We start from the raw sequence: 17,501 nt of genomic DNA on the forward strand, positions 1-17,501 counted from the left end.
AAAAAAAAAAAAAAAAAAAAAAAAATAATAATTATAAATAACATTCTCTTAAGGATAATTCTATTTCATTGTTATTATTTTGGTTTCTTCTCTTCCTATATGCTAATAACACTTTTTAAACAAATAATGTTCATGAGAATATTCTAGTATCTATTGAGAAGTTTTAACAGAATTATGTCTTACATTCCTCAAATAAAAAGAAACATTATTTACTTAAATTTAAGAATACAGTAATATGAAATGGGATTTTCTATTTATTTAACTTCTAAAACATAACTTAAAAGTATGATTTCTTAATTATAGCTCAGAATTATTTTGTGTTTCACTGATATGGTTTTTTCATACAATGTGCTACAAAATGCCTTATTGGTCAATATATTATACAGTGTTTCTGACTTGAATTTATAATTTTTGAAAGTGAAAGTTTTTTAAAAAAAAAAAAACCCTGAAGATTAGAGTGCAAAACATTTACTCTCAAGTCCTTAGGAGAACAAAAGAGGGAACACAGAAGATGATACATTAAAACAGAAATTCTCTCTACTGCATTCTCATCCGGACCTCCCCGCTGGATGTGGAGTATGGGGATGAGGGCGTCAGTCCAGAGGGGATTGAGCTGCTGTGGGCTCAACTGCTTAGCATTGAGTCTAGGACCACATGGGCCTGAGGACAGACCTTCCCTTCTGTCTTTCTCTCTTCACACTCTACTGGGAGAGTCCTCCTCAAACCCTCCAGTGTCAGACAACACCTCTTAGAAAGGCTCTTTTTCCTTTCACTGAAGTCAATCTTTTGAGAGGTATTTTTGGGATACCTTTTATTCCCCAGTATTTCATTGCTCAAGCACTACAGTTCAGATAACAAAGAAGATCAGATTAATTAAGACAGTGTGCCTAGTTCTACCACAAGGACACAATTTTATTCAGAAAAGTTAACACATCCCATATGCAGAGGTACTTGTGAACTGTAGGGGTAGAAAAAAATACAAAGTTGATCCCATTACCTGAGTGGGGCTCTGAAGACTAAAATCTAAACCACAAGTAAACTCGGTATGATGCTCCAACGTTTCAAGAAGAGGGTCAGGCTTTGAAAAGTTCCAGAATCTGTAAAGGTAAACAAAAAGAAATAATTTGAGTGCTAAAACTTCTAAACACATTATTAAAAAAAACACGTATTTGACATTAAAAAGATTTTATCAAAACAAGCTAAAAATTTATAAAAACAGAGCCACAACAGATCTACATAAAAATCTAATAAGGAAAAACATGTACTTCATCCTATTAGATCAAAAGACAAAACAGAATTATTAATCAATCCACCCTTGTAAAAGGTTACTGTATTTCCATTAGGCCAACTTACAGGGTAGAAGTTTAACAAGTCTTTTGCTTGGAAAAGAAATTATACTGACAAGGACATTGAGATGAGAGACACTGTGCCTTTGTAGCAGTTTCTAAACACATTAATGTCTATAAAACAAGAATATTAGATTAGATGAATTCCTAACATTTTATGATTTTAAATTTTACTTCATTTCTCAACAAGATACATGAAAAGAACTAGAGTTTAATTTACATTTCAACAGCAATTCAAATTGTTTCAAATAAATCTGTCCTCTTGCAAAATTCCCTGTAATTTTGAAACTATCATTTTTTTTTTTTGAGGTGCAGCCTTTCTTATAGATTCTACATCGATGTAATTTCCAGACTCAAGACAACCATGGAATGTGTTTTCCTGGGCCAATATTATGTATTCTACTCCTCCTCTGTAGACTGGGAGTGATATTTACCATAATACAGCTCTGATTTCTAGTGTTCAGAGTAGAATTTGCCCTATTTTCAATACACAAAATAGTACTTTAGCTTTCTAAAGCTTTATTTGCTCATCATCTTTTTTTATTTAACTCTAAACATACTCTAAAACTGGCACATTCAGAATCATCATAGAGTCATACCCTTATTCAGCTTCTCTAATGATCTACAACATAAAACACACTGAAAGCTGGGCAGATCCCTTTGAAAGAGTAAACACACAGAACCAACAGTCACATTTTGTTTAACCTGGTGATATTATTTCCCTACTAAATGCAGTGTTGGCCCTATTAAGTTTTGAAAAGAATTGCTGCTATGGATTATCCACTGTGTAGGCACCAAAAAGTCGCTGAATAGTTAATTTATCAGATTATTGACATCTACAGAATACTTAGGGAGAATGATTCTACTTTTGAAAATTTGCCTGTTCAAACAAATGAAGGAGTCAGAAATCTTAATGGTGGTCTTTTTTATTTTTGAATATTTGTTTCTTTGGGTCCTTTGGGTCTAGACAGTGGATTATATTGAAATCGAATTTTCTGGACCTTGATAATGCTTAAGCAAAAGTAAACATAATTGTGTAATTTCATTTATAAAACCTGGTTATAGATTGATTTGTATCATTTGAAACAATAATCAAATGATTTTGCATATATCCACTATGTTTCAAAAGTTCATAATAGTTTTTAAAATATGTTTGATATGGCAAAAAAACGAGATAAAGGAAAATTAAGGTGAGGGAAAGCAAGCTGGAACCTTCAGTTAGATTGGTAAATAAAAATCCATCCTACAAAATTATGCATGCTTGACAGGAGAAAACCACGACATGGTAAGATTTCTAGCGGCCAAAGGGAAAAAATTCACCTTCAGGCTTCAAACTCAGTTATCTCTAGCCACATTTCGCCTGAACACTCAGAAAGAAATTCTCCCTTGGGGGTTCACAGACCAGAAACCCTATGTATGTAATGAAGAATGTCTTCAACACTTCCTAGTAAACACAGATACTGTGTCACCCGCTGACAGATATTGTCAGTCAGTGGCATGGCCACAAACAGCAGTATAGTAGACTCATGCTATGAGAAGGCCAGTGTCATGTACTTCATTTGGGACTTGGATTCACTTCAGAAGAAATAAATCTTTAGGCGAACCAAAAGAATTGGTTTCTTTCAGAAGTTTTTAGGGATAATAAACAGCAACAGGTCATAGAATGCCCTTTTTGTTATTGTTGATTTGAGCCAGATAAGGAAAAGCTGCACTGAGAACAAGACAACAATGTCCCCAGAAAATTCAGACACCTAACAAGGACAGGGAGGTGAAGCCATCCAACTTCAGACCCATGATGTGATGAAGGAAGTCACCCATTCAGGAGGCTGAGATAATTTTCACAAAGTCCTTTGGATTTGCTCTACACATATCTAAATGTGCCATCAAGACCTCACAGAGTTCTACACCTGAGTCATAATCCTCATCATTTTAACCTGGGAATAACTATCAAGTATGTACCCACATTGTGCAAAACATTCATCAAACAAAATACATGCTAAAACAAGAGACTCTTTGGTGGATGGGGGATTAACCTAGTGACAAGGATATTGTTGTCTTACCACTGCATAGTTCTGATAGAACTGATGTAATACACAATATATATAATACAGTACAAAAATTATGAAGTTCATTTCCAATGGAATGACCCACTAGGTACCTAGACCAACATTCTAAAAATACTTTAAAATCCTGGATAAAACCTAAAAACAATCACCATCACAAAAAATCACCCATGAGTTTTACTCAGGTAAAAGCGATGTAAAGATAAGAACCCAGAACATTAAAGTGAACATGAAGCCAGGCTTTGCCCTGGGAGGATCCGCTAAACATGAAAAACCGAAGCTTCAATTTTCTTAAACGTGGGGTGGGGATTTAGCTCAGTGGTTCCAGTGCCTGCCTCGCAAAAAAAAAGAAAAGAACATTCAATTTTTTTAAACTTAAGGGCACCCAGGATCCAGGAAATTCAGAAAACTCCATGTTCATATATATAATTTTAAAGTAATTTTCAATACATTAAAATATTATCACAAATATTAAATACATAGTAAAGTATAACCCCAGCTACTCTGGAGACTGAGGCAGGAGGATCACAAATCTGAGACCAATGTGGGCAACCTAGTGAAACTCTGTCTCAAAAGAAAAATTTAAAAAGGGTGGGGTTGTAGCTGAGTGGTAGAGAGATCCCAGGTTCAATACCCAGTACCAGACCAAAAGAAAAAATTTAAAGTAGATTACATAAGCTAAATAGGTTAGGAAAACCAAAAGCTAGGCGGTATATTCATACACTGTAATTTCTATGTAATCACAAATGGCCTGTTAATAACAAAATAGATTATCTTTCCTCATTCCCATTCCTTAAATGCAGCCGTTATTAACAATTTGATACGTACAATTCCAGAGGTTTCTACTTATCTCTACTCTCCACTAAGAGAGGGTGAGCTATAAGGAGGGAGCGGTGTTGCTGCAGATTTTCTCACACTTGCAAAGGGAGCGATGGAAATCTCTCCTTGAACCTTCTCCTGGACTCTTGGGCCCCATTAAGGACATATATCTGAGGGCCTTCATTACTCAAGTACAATGAGCTCCTTCTAATGGAAGAAGTCAAGCTGCATATATCATCAAGTAAGCAAATAAGGCACATTATTTTTAAGTGAAATGTTTGTTTTGGTCCAGTCTATGTACTACTTGGTGCCTTTTTGTCTCTTTGTTGATGAAATCAGACTATTTAAGCTCTCTCATGGAAGTGAATATACTGGACAGGCTTCCAATGATTAAAATTATGGCAGAACTGTAGGAATATTTTTCATTTAAATTACAGGTCATAATACAATGTCTTGGTTGAGTTTACTTTTGTCTTCTTTTTTTAAATTAATTTTATTGGTACATTTAAGGTACACAATATAATTTTCCCCATTCCCCTGCCTTCTTTTCAACCTCTCCCTCCCTCCCTCCCTATCTACAAAGACTTTATTTCCATTTTTTCATTTTCTCATATTAATTCCATTCCCTTCTTTCCTTTCCCTTACCCCTCCCAGTTCCCCTTTTCTTCCTATTTCACATTATCTATTATACGTTTTAGTTACTTTTGCCTTCTGACTCCACAACTGTTTAACAAAACAGGTACGCATCACTGTAATAAAACTTCAAAACTTATTTCAGATGTTAAGCTGATATTACTTTCTACTTTACTAAAATGTAATACGACATTTCTATACTAATACTTTTAAATTTAGCAAAAAGTTTAAAATATTTTAAAAGTTCTTCCATTTCATTTCATGTTCTCAACTTATATTAGTTATTATTAATTCTTTGTGATTCTTTGCTAAGCAGAAAAATGAGGGGAAGTGTACTGGCTAGTTTTAAATGCCTTACATGTATATTAATTTTAATTGTGTTTTATAACTTTAAGCAAACTGCACTATTATAATCCATTTTATTTGCACTGCTTAGGTCTAGCAGCCTCTATAGCAATTGGCAAAAATTCTCACAATACTTTTCTCATTTGATTACTCATTCATTAACAATTTATGAGTCTAGGGGCTGGGGATTTAGCTTAGTGGTTCCACCACCTCCCTGGCAGGTGCAAGGTCCCAAGTTCGATCCCTGGTACCAAAAAACAAAAAATAAAAACAATTTATGAGTCTTACTATGTGTCAGGTACTTTGCTAAGCCCCACAAGCAAGACAGACACGGGTTTAGCCTTTCTGCAGTCTAGTGGAATAGACATTAAAAAAAAAAAAATCACCAAAACTGCTTTCTCATTGCTGAAACACAATAGTCAATACCCACAATTTAAATGAGGAGAACATTAATTTGTTCAAAGTTTCAGTCTGTGACTGGCTGGCTCCAAGGCAGCAACATCATGGCAGAAGGGTGTGACACAACGAAACTGCTTACGAAGACTGGGGGAAGAGTGTCAGAGCCCAAGCAGGGAGGTATCAGACATAGGCCACTCCTCTGTGACCCACCCAGATAAACCTGGAAGTGTGCTCCAACAGTCCGCTGGGGTGGTCTCAAAGCCAATTAAGTTAAAACTCCGCTCTAACCACAACAGGGCTGAGGGTATGTAACTCATTTGTAGACCATGTGCTAGCTAGCATGCTTAAGGCCCTGGGTTCAATCCCCTGCACCACAAAAAGTAAAAATGCAATAAAAAATGAAAAAAATCACCAGAACACAAATGTAATCACAGCTGATAAGTGCCCCGCCCCCCAAATGCAGGGTGATGTAAGAATGACAGGAGGAAAGGATACTGGGCTAAGATCTGAGGGCTAAAGAGTTTGCTAGGTGGAAAGCAGAATTACAACTCACCCCTGGTCCATAAGAAGCCGGGCAATGGACAGGGGCTGGAGCAGAGTAAGGGAGGAACTTCACAGGAAGTGAGCAGGCTAGATCAAATGGTCTCATAGGCCATGAGGAAAGTTTGGGATTTTCTAAGTGTATACACACACACACACACACACACACACACTCCACTGAAGAGTTTTATACAGTGAATTTATATGGTTAGTTTTGCCTTATTTTTAAAAACTTTAAGAGTTGGTTGTGGTAGCATATGCCCATAATCCCAGAATTTGAGAAGCTGTAAGAGGATTGTGAGGTCAAGGCCAGCCTGGGCTACACAGAAAGTTCAAAGCCACCCTGGGTTACACAGTGAGACCCTGATTCAAAAACAAAAACAAAACAAAATAATTGAGTAATTTTTTTGTTTTAGAAAAGTTTTAAATTTATATAATCACTGTGAAGATAGTATAGAGGGCTCCCATATGCCCAGTCAGGTTCCCCTATTATTAACATCCTTACTTATGATGGTCAGCTCTGCCTTTCTAGGTGTCTCTAGACACTGTGAAAAGAATGCACCTAAGGGCTAAGAGTGAGTGGGGAGAGAGTTCCATGGTCTAGAAGGAGATGACAGATGTGGGGACTTACGGTAGGGACCACAATGATGAAGAAAGCTGACAGACTGAAGACATATTTAGGTAGAATAGTTAATAGGATTAATGGTGATCAGTGGAACAGAAAAAAATTAAAAATTATGCCCATGTTTCTGGCTTCTGTCATAGTACTTATTTATAATACTCCCATGCATTTATTTCTTTATAGATCTATCTTCCTCTGATAGGCACTAAGCTCCTTGAATTCAGGGACACTAAGCTTCTTGAATTCTATCCCTCTTTGTATCTCCTGCATTTATAAAAGTGTTTGACACACTGATACCTAAAGAATAAGTAAATGAACTAATAAATAAGCACATAAGCACAAGAAAAATAATAAAGGCCAATTTCACAACTAAAGTAACTTTTTAATCACCTATGTATATGATTCCCAAATGAACCAAGAATTGACTATATCAAGCATTCAAAAATAAAACATTCTTTCACTCTGCACCTGAAAATTCCAAAAGATTAGGCCTAAATGGAATCTAGAAAGCTCTTTCTAGGAAAATTGGATGCCTAACCAGCTAGATTTGGGAACCATGATCTAAAACAGTGCTTTTCAACTTGATCTCAACAAATACAGATTTGATAAATTCCCATCAGAAAAAACAATGACTTCAGCAGGTGTGCAGAAAAAAAAGCCAAAAGGGCAGTGGCTATCAAATGTGACTATGATGGGGTCAACTGAGAAACTGGAAAAAAATATGTGTGTGCATACGTGTGTGTTCATAGGTATGTGTTCCACCTCTGGAAATTCTGATTTTAACCAGCCTGGAGTCCACACGAGCACTGAGAGGTTCAAACATTCTCCAGATGATTATAATGTACAGCCAAGATGGAGACCTCTGACCCGGGTGGGGGGCATTACCCATAAATTGAATCAATGATTTAAATCAGGATTTTTCAAACTTAAATTTGTATCTGAATCACCTGGACAGCTTGTTAGCACAATCAGAAGGTATGGACTTGCTACAGAATTTATGTAAGAAACAGGTTCCCAGTGGTTCTGATGCTCCTGGCCCCAGGACAGCACTTTGAGAACACTGTCCTAGTGGTTGTTACACTATGATGCCAGCAGTAAGTGAAGGCAAAACTCTGTGGAGAAGGGCTGCGGATTTAGCTCAGTGGTATTTTCTATATAATATTTGATAGCTGACTAGCAAACAAAGGAGACTACTATACCTAAAAAATACTTTATAAAAAGTCTGATGTTCAGCTGGGCATGATGTTGCATACCTGTAATGCCAGCACTTCTGGAGGCTGAGGCGAAAGGATCACAAGTTCAAGCCCAACCAGGGCAACTTCATGACTCAGGGAGATTCTATATCAAAAAAAAAAAAAAAAAAAAAAAAAAAAAACCCTGGGGAGTCTGGGGAGGGGCAAATATAAGGGTAGGCAAGGCCTTTCACAGAGGAAAAAAACCACTTATTTCATTTAGTTTAGCTCAGCAAACTAGATATACAAAGCCACATTCTTCTACATTATTACTAAAAATAATAGAACTGTATCACTTTTAGCTCTTGCTTCCCAGTAATAAAAAAGATGATCCAAGAGGAGCTTTCCACTTTATTTAATCTGTCCTCTGCAAGAAAGAATCACACACTTAGCGTTTGACAGTTTGAACAGTGCTTTCTCATTATTTTATAAAACTGCCTTTTATCATCACAAAAACTTTCAAGGTAGACACAATGTGTATAATCTCATTTCAGAGAAGAGGAAAGTAGGTTCAAAGAAGGCAAGCAATCCATGGTTCTCTAGCTAATAAATAGCAGCTCCAAAGCACAGATTTTATTGACACCATGCCAGTACTTTTTCTACTGAACCTTGCTGATATTCACTTTTTCTTGGAATTTGGAATATGGGCGGGCAGGATCTGGGATTCTTCAGGTACTTTTGATTAGTGCCCTAAAAGTTCAGATGAACTTTAGTTAGTTTCCCTCTAAGTTTTCAAACTATAAAGAACATCTCATAAGCTATAGCTCATGCCAGGACTCCCATTACTCAGGCAACTTAAATTCGAAACCAATAACCTACAGGAAATTATGAGCCAGAGTCAACCTGAACTTCCACGGCAAGAAGTTTAGGAATCCCTTTGCTCGCTAATTTTTTTACGTGCATTTACTGCATCCTTTCAACTACGCTGCTGCCTCATCCTAACTTGTGTACCACCCTGCCAATCAGCTCCTTTTGTAACTGCAGATTTCCAGTCTTCCACTGTGACTTTCCTCTGAGTAAAACACATGAAATCATGGGCTTCTTATTTTACCATCTGTATCACTTCTGGAGGGGTTTAAAAATAGAAAGTGCAGGTTAGCAAAACAATTGTGAAAAGAGTTAAACTTATTTTCATTCTCTCAAAAATATTTATTGAGTGTTAGGTCCACTTATATTTGCATGATTGGACTGGAGAGCTGTTTGGCTGTTTCTGTAACTTTTAATAACACAAAGTTTAAACAGAAAAGAACTGCCCACTAAAAAAGGAATATATGATTAATTTTGAAAAAATACTGGATAATTTTCAAAAATTACTATTAGAACACTTAACTACAAACATCCAGAAATGCTACCACATTTACAAACTTTCAAGGTTAAGTATGATAAAATTATAGGCTAACTTCACCATCAAAATGAATTAATTACAATATTTCAATTAAAACTTTAATCAGATCAATATCTTAGAGAAGTTCATCACAATAAACATTAAGCCCAGGAATTACACACCATAAAGCTTAGAGTGCTTCGACAAATGAAAGAAAACCATTAGGCTGATGGAAGCCTTGCTCTGAGAGTACTTAAGGCTGCAGTCCTCAGGGATACAGGATGACTCTCTGAAGAATGCCCTATTTCAATAAGAGGAGGTAAAGGAAAAAGAAAAAAAATCCTCTAGGGTGTGATGACTGTTTTCTGGTACACACTGAAGAATCATGAAATAATTTTTGCAATTCAATTTCAAATAAACATTTTACCAAAAAAGAAGTAAAAGTGGAAGAATCCTGTTCATGAATAGCATCCATATCTCAGTGATAAGAATAAGCTACACACATTTGGACTCTTAACTGGTACCGAAGTGCGGCTACCTGGAGCGAAAGAGCATTTCACATGGACGCTGCCAAGCAAGGTTGCATGAGAACATCACACCTAAATCCTGAAAATCAGGGAAGGAAGAGCTGCCTGTGCTCTGGTCACGTATGAGCTGCATCCCATGAAATGTTCAGCATAAATAAACCCACAGGGCTATCAGGCCAAAGAGTGTCTGCACACTTACAATCACCTCCTTTCTCTCCTCAGCAAAAGACAGATGCAGGGATGGAGATGAGGGGGAGGAGACAAAGGTGGTGAGAGAAAAGCAAAGCAAACCAAATCATTCTGCCTTTTTACTGGTGTCTGAACATAAAAACTTGAGGAAAGAAAGCAAAACAGTCTGCAGAAAGAGAAGGAAATACTGCAGCAGGTACACAGAGTACTTTCAGTATCTTCCTAGGTCTTGTTGTACTCTTTCCTGTGCCTGTGTGGGAACCATCTCCCCAGAAGCATTTTCCCTGTTCCATTTAAATTTGCTTAGAAGGGTCTCTATTTTATGCACTTGCACTTCACTTGTACACATACATACACATGCCCTAAATGGTATCGTGAGACAGATAAGGCACTCTGCTGAATTTTATTTAGGATGCAAATGGACTAGTAATCACTGCCTTTATTCTCTGTATAGTTCATTCCAGTAAGCCAACATCCATATTCTACAACAGGTTTCAAAAGAGACCTGAAGGGTGAATTCTTTTTATCTTGAGTTCTCCAAGAACAAAGAAAACTACGACCAGCTGACTGGCAGTACTGAGTTGATCTAAATATATAAACAGGTCCACCATATATCCAAATAACTACCAGGGTGAAAGACAAGGTTTTCTGCTCTCCTACCTTCCTTTTAAAAAACTATAATTATGTCAGGTGCAGCAGCACATGCCTGTAATACCAGCTACTTGGGAGGCTGAGGCAGGAGGATCACAAGTTCAAGGCCAGCCTGGGCAAGACCCTGTCTCAAAAACAGGCTAGACACAGCTTAGTGATAGAGCACTTACCTAGAACACAAGAGGCCCTGGGTTTGATCCTTAATACTAAAGGGAAAAACAAACTACAATTGCAGAAATTAGGATTATAATAAAACAGCAGCTTCTTACAATAACCATCAATCCTTTACCCCAGAGGCAATCACTTTAAATTCTTTCAGTTGTTTCTTCTGATATTTTATGCTATATTTATAAAAAATACATTCATAGAATTTATTATTTTTTTTTCATTTTCAGATATTTTCTTTTGATTTCCTACTATAAAAACAAAGGCAAAAACAGTATATACTTAAGAAAATATAAATATATACAAAAAATGCACTCAGTTGCCTTGTTGAACCTACAAAACAGAATGTTTTAAAAAAAATTGTAATGCAAATTCACTGACAAAATCCATAAATTTTCTGTTGAAACTAATCAACACAATTCAAAGTTCAAAGCAGTGACTTATGCTGCATTAAGATAAGGCTTAACATTCCTCACTCCTTTTAGATCTATTTATTCATGAGCCTGCATTAGGTTATGAAGTAGACATGGATTTGGTTTGATTCTTTATGAAAAATGTTAGTACTAAACAATTCTGAAAATGTTCTGCATTGACTGATTATAAATTAAGCTATTTAAAATCAAAAGTCTTGCAAGTTCCTTTCTAATTAATGTATGTTGTTTTTCTTTATAGGAAATTATTTTCATTTTTCAGTTGGCATTTAACTTACAAAATTACACTCTGCGAAAAGATCTTTCCAGTATGGCCATAATTAACACAAGAATTTACTCGTTTAAACAAGTCAAATGGAAAGAAAATCTTTTGGGACATATAAAGAACACATTAACAAACTTGGGAGCTTTTGCTTTATACGTACAAATACTTAATCCACAAGCATATGAAGCACATCACAACTGCTGGAAAAATGTTTCTCTATAACTTTATTTAATAATCAGGATACCGATATAATACATAGTTCCAAAGTTAATTACATGGTATAATTCTCAATGCAGTCAGTACTGACAAACACAATAGTAAGATTTCTGCTTAGAAAATATTTCTCTTCCAAACAGGATTTTTCCACACTAAATTCCATTTTATGAATGACTACTTCAAACATAACCAGAGTGCAAATCATATTAAAATATAATCCTTTCCAAGATTTTTATAGAGTAATTAAAAGTTATCATAATTTTTCATATGACTTAAATTCACTTACTTTGCAAACATTTATTTAACATAGCCATGTCCCAGGTGCTTGGGACAACATAATTCCAATAATTAAGTAATGTGCTTTATTAATATAATATATTTAGAACCAAAACATCCTTATAAGAATTCAATAGATATAGAATGTAAGTATTTTCCTTCTTAAAAAGAAAACCAAAGACACCTACATTGAGATGCTTTCCTAATGTCAGTCGTGAATACTAACAAACCTCTGCTGCAAAGTAAAAACTGTGCTAGGGTTACAAAGACATTTACATATAAGCTACCTCAAAGGTACAGAATGTGAAACACCTTTAAACATTTTAAGAATTCAGTTGTGGTTCCTACAAATGCTAATAATTAGTGTCCTATCATTAGCGAAAAGATTTCTTATAATTTCATAAAACAATGTAGAGGAATTAAAAGCAACTACCTTAAAAGATGAATCATTTGAAGCTGCACAAGTGCTCACATTCAGCCATATTTCTTATCTATTTACTTTGAATGACCTTTTTTTTGTGGGTAAGGGGGACTAGGTAAAGTTGAAATGAAAGGTTTGTGAGACAGAGTACATATTCAGCTATACTATCTGTTTACTTTGGCTGACCTTTTTTTATGGGGAAGGGGAAGAAAGAGAAGTATCTGCCTGTGGAAATCTCTGTGCTAATAAACACGAGGATCAAAAAAGCCCATCAACCACAGCGAAGTAAAGACACTGACTATATAAAGGCAGATCCCACGAGAGTGAAAGTGACAAAGATGAAAGGTATTTCTGTATCTGCTGCTTTGCTAAGATTCTAGGTTAACGACAATACAATTAAAGATCATTTTCCTGCTTATGCAAAATAAAAATACTATTTATCTTTAAAACAATTAAGCATTAAACATCACACAATTAGATGGCATTAATATGAAACATTTTCAGTAAAAATTCAAAGAATACAGTAAACATCATATTCCCTTCATCTCACCCATTGTTACCATTTTGCCACACTTGTTTTATTTCTTTCTCTCCATTATATACATATAAAACAGTATTTTTGCTGAACAATTTAAAAACAAATTGCAGACACTGTTCCTTGACTGTCTTTGTGGGTTTTTAAAACCAGAAATATAAGAACATTTATTTATAGTGATATGGTACTAAATACAAAGTTTGAAGAATATGGATGGGGAGGAAATGGAGAAGGAAACTGAACATTTATTTTGTGCCAAATATGGGCCAGGCTTATGAAAACAATTTCCATATGTTGATATGTACATCTCATAACTACATTTTATGGTGGAGAAAACAAAGACTGAGGGAGGTTAACTGACTTTATAAGAGATTAAGCATAAGTAAGTTAAATAAAATTACATGCTAACTAGCCAAATATATATTATATGTAACTATAAAATGTAAGTGTGATAATGGAAAATCTAGAATTTTAAACACTATCTTTTTGTTACATCATGCTGCCTTCCTAAGAAATACTTTTTAACATAATATATTAATATAAAATTAGTATATACTATGTACTAATTTAGAGGAAATATTTAATAGGCTGAAATGAAGAAGTGGTCACTTGGGTATGGATTTGAATAAAATGCTCCACCCATATCCAGCATTGTTCTGGGTCCTGCTGCAAACATATTCATAAGGTCCGCTTCCTCTACCTTCCCTTTACAGTGCAATAAAAATTCTTATTCACAAAGCTCCTCAATGTAATTATCTTACTAATGTAATGCTGGGTAAGGCATAAATGACTAATACCTCAGTTCTCCCTGAGGTACTTAAATTTTAAAATAGGAAACATATTTTAAAACTTATTACTATTAGTATTCTCATTTAAAATATCTGCTAGTTTTTAAGTACCAATTATGTGCCAAGAACACTTACAGATACTCCTTCATTTAATCCTCTGATCATCCGCACAAGGCAGGTATCATTTCCTGTTTCTTATGGCTACTAAATGGCGGATGCAGCCTTTTACCTCAAGTCTCTGCGAGATCCATATGCTCACACACTATGTAACAGATGCCTAACTCGCAGATGTTCCCAACTTTCTTCAAAGAGAATGTGGATGTGGAGGCACAGGGCTGATTCTTTCCTCCCACTTCCACAGGACAGAGGACAATAAAAGGTCAAGTTGAAAATGATTGCTTTTGTAGCTGAAAAGTAAAAAGTATTATTTTACCCTGGAAGACCAAAGCTAAAATGGGCCTCAAGCTCAAAGAGATGGTCTTCCACTCCCATTCTGCCATCACTGTGACCACCAATAAAAGCTGCAAACAGTTTATAAGGCACTTACTATGTGCCAGCATGTGTGTATGTCAACTCATCAAACCATCACAACCATTCTATGCTACTATGTGTATTTATCTCCATTTTACAGATTAGAAAACTAAGCCATATGATTTTAAAGAAACTTTCTCAAATTCAGAGTAGAAAGCAGTCTGGCTTCACAGTCTGTCCATCATTACTTCACCGAGTGTGTCTTCCCTTATTCCATATCTGTGTCAGCCATGAGTTATCTCTCACTATTCCGTACCAACAAAACTGATGGGCTTAGGGTTCCCAAGTTTCATTTTTATCATTTCCTCAGCAAGATATGCCATTGCCTGTTACAATGCCTGGCAGATAACAGACATTCTATAAATATGTTTAAATTTTAAAACAGAGTACAGCTGTACAATTTTGAAAATGACAAGTAGTTTAACAATTGAAAATTTTAACTAAAATTTTAAATGTTTCATTACTTATTCAGTGAAACATAGTAAACTATTATACAGGTGAAGGACTTAAAACCTCTTTAATTAGACACATTATATATCCATATACAACAGCATTGCTAATAAAGGTAAAGAGAGATAGAGATCATGTAAATTGTGGATGACTATAATTTAGATCATGGAATTAAATTTCCTTCATATTTTTCTTGCCAAAAACTCTGTAAGTCTAAAATATTAAGTGTTTGGTTTGGCTTATAACTACAAAGGATCATGGATAAAAATGTTTTAAAGGCTATAATATTTATAAAACATCATCAATTTAGCTGTCATGTAATCCCAGCATTCTGTAATTCCTCTGCTGAGGCAAGAGGATTGCAAGTTTGAGCCCAGCCTGGGAAACTCACTGACTAAGTGAGAACCTGTCTCAAAATAAAAAATAAAAAAGAGCTGGGGATGTAGCTTAGTGCAAAGACCCAGGTTAAATCCCTAGTACTAAAAAAAGAAGAAAAAAAGCATAATGAGTTTGAGGAGGTTAATCTCAGCTTACCTGACAACTTTTGCTTTAGCAGTGTATGAAAGTTATATCTTTAACTATTTAAGAAACATTTGTTACAATGTGCAAGAGAGAAAATGCAGAAGAAACACAATTGTAGCAGGTTTTACTACTGCTTAACGTCACATATACCTGATTTTCTGGTATCTGTTTATGAAATGATCTAGTGGTATAAACCAAAAGAAGTACTCAAAACTGAAATCATGCCTATCACGACTGGCACAGCAAATACGGCTTGGCAGGAAAAGAAGTGATCTAATACAGAGCACATCAAGAGAAAGATAATACGCTGAAATCCATGATGATAACATTAATAGAAATGGAATTTACTATGAAACATTTTAAATTTAGTATAATCTTGAATGAAGTTCAGAAGGAACCGTTGTTTACAGGTGCTTCTCAACTTGTGATGGGGTTATATCCCAATAAGCCCACTGGAAATTTAAAATACCTTAAGTCAAAAATGTATTGAAAACTGGGTGAAGCAGTGCACACCTATAATCCTAGCACTCTGGGAAGCTGAGGCAGGAGGAACACAATCCAAGCCCAGCCTGGGCAAACTGGTGACTTTGTGAGACCCTGTCTCAATAATTTTAAGTTTATAAAGGGCTGAAGATGTAGCTCAGGAAAAAAATATATATACGGTTTCAATACCAGTATAGAAAAAAAAGAGCATTTACTCAACATCCTGGCTCAGCAATGCTGCACACTGCAGAGGATTAGTTGTTTCCTCTGCAGATCTCAAGGGTGATGGGAGTTGTGCCCTTCAGCTGCTTCCTAGTACCAAAATGTATTGTGTGTGCTACATACTGCTAGCCCAGGAAAAGATCAAAATTGCAAGTAGAGGTTCTGCTGAGTTCCCGCTACTCTTAAAGTTAAAAAATAAGCAAGCAAACAAACAAAAACAAAAAACAAAAACAAGTAGAAACAGCCTAAGTCAGGGATGAGCTATGTTTGTATACAGTATACATAACGCTCATCAGCTAAAGGGAGTCCTGGCATTTTTTTAAAGGCTGAATTTTTATTTAACCTAAAACCACACTAAAAATTTAAAACATTAACTTGTAATTTTTAACTTTTCATTACTTATTCGGAGAAACATAATAAGCTATTATACAGGTGACAAACTTAAAGCCTCTTTAATTAAACACATTATATATCCATATAAAACAGAAACACAAAACTTTCACTAATACTAAAATATTCATGAATCATCAGTCTTGATATAACACCCACCATATGAACTATTTTAAAATATAAGTTTAAAGGTTTAAAAAAACTAAACAAAATATAACAGTAGACAACTAAATGTAAATTACATTAAATAGTTTAGGTTACAAAGACTAGTCACCCAGAATGTAGAGATAATAGCTGTAAGCAAAAAGTTAAACAACTTACTGATGGTCTTACAACTTAAATCTTTTTTCTTTCTGTTAAAATGATTGTTCTCACACTGAAAATATCACTCATCCAATCAAACTTAAGATTCGTCAGAGGATAAATTTAACTCATATCATAAGGAGTAAAAATCTACTAAACGCACCTTTCCAATCAGTGATCACCATACATAAATAAGGAGACACTAGATTCACACAAATCATTAGTGCAATTAGTCTTATTACCAACATGCATTTAGAGTAAGTGGCTTAAGTCTTTTACTTTCTATTGGAAAAATATTTACCAACTTTTCAGGAAAAAAAAAAAAAGAATCCCAGGTTTTGGGCTTTTCTGAGTAGGGATAATTTCCTATTAATTAAGACAATGGATAGATAAGTAAGGTGGCCATCAGAAGAAGGGAAGAAATAAAGAATTCAGGATGATATGATATCTGTTTGGACCCTCAGGTGCCTGCATGCAGCAAATAGCTAAATATGTTCTCAAGAGAAGTCAGAGAAAAGGGCATTGGGAATTAGCACTTGGACTGGATACATGAAAGAGCACTAAGCCAAAGGTAAACCACCAAGTTCATGGGGAGAGAAGGGGACTCCATGACAAAGCAGAAGAAGGATCAGAGAAGAACAAGAAAAACAAAAAGAACATGAAGTTCCTGGGGTAGGAAGTTTCCAGAAGGAAGATTTGGCAAAGTGTAAAACACAGCAGCAAGGTCTAGCACAAGTGCTGGCAAATGTGCTGGATTTAGTATTACAGAGTTCACTGGTAGCTTTTTTTTTTTTTTTTTTTTTTGTTCCGGGG

General features: G+C 35.3%; 1 protein-coding gene across 1 annotated transcript in view; it reads right to left on the reverse strand.

The window, feature by feature from the left end:
* Pex7 (peroxisomal biogenesis factor 7) overlaps positions 1-17,501 on the reverse strand; it is a 70,765-nt gene that overhangs the window by 18,766 nt on the left and 34,498 nt on the right. The window contains exon 9 of the mRNA XM_033763269.1: positions 998-1,097. Coding sequence (XP_033619160.1) covers positions 998-1,097 — 100 coding nt within the window. The remainder of the gene's footprint in view (positions 1-997; positions 1,098-17,501) is intronic.

This window comes from Fukomys damarensis, unplaced genomic scaffold (assembly GCF_012274545.1).
Source record: "Fukomys damarensis isolate Sample0158 unplaced genomic scaffold, DMR_v1.0_HiC HiC_scaffold_14, whole genome shotgun sequence".
Lineage (NCBI taxonomy): Eukaryota > Metazoa > Chordata > Mammalia > Rodentia > Bathyergidae > Fukomys > Fukomys damarensis.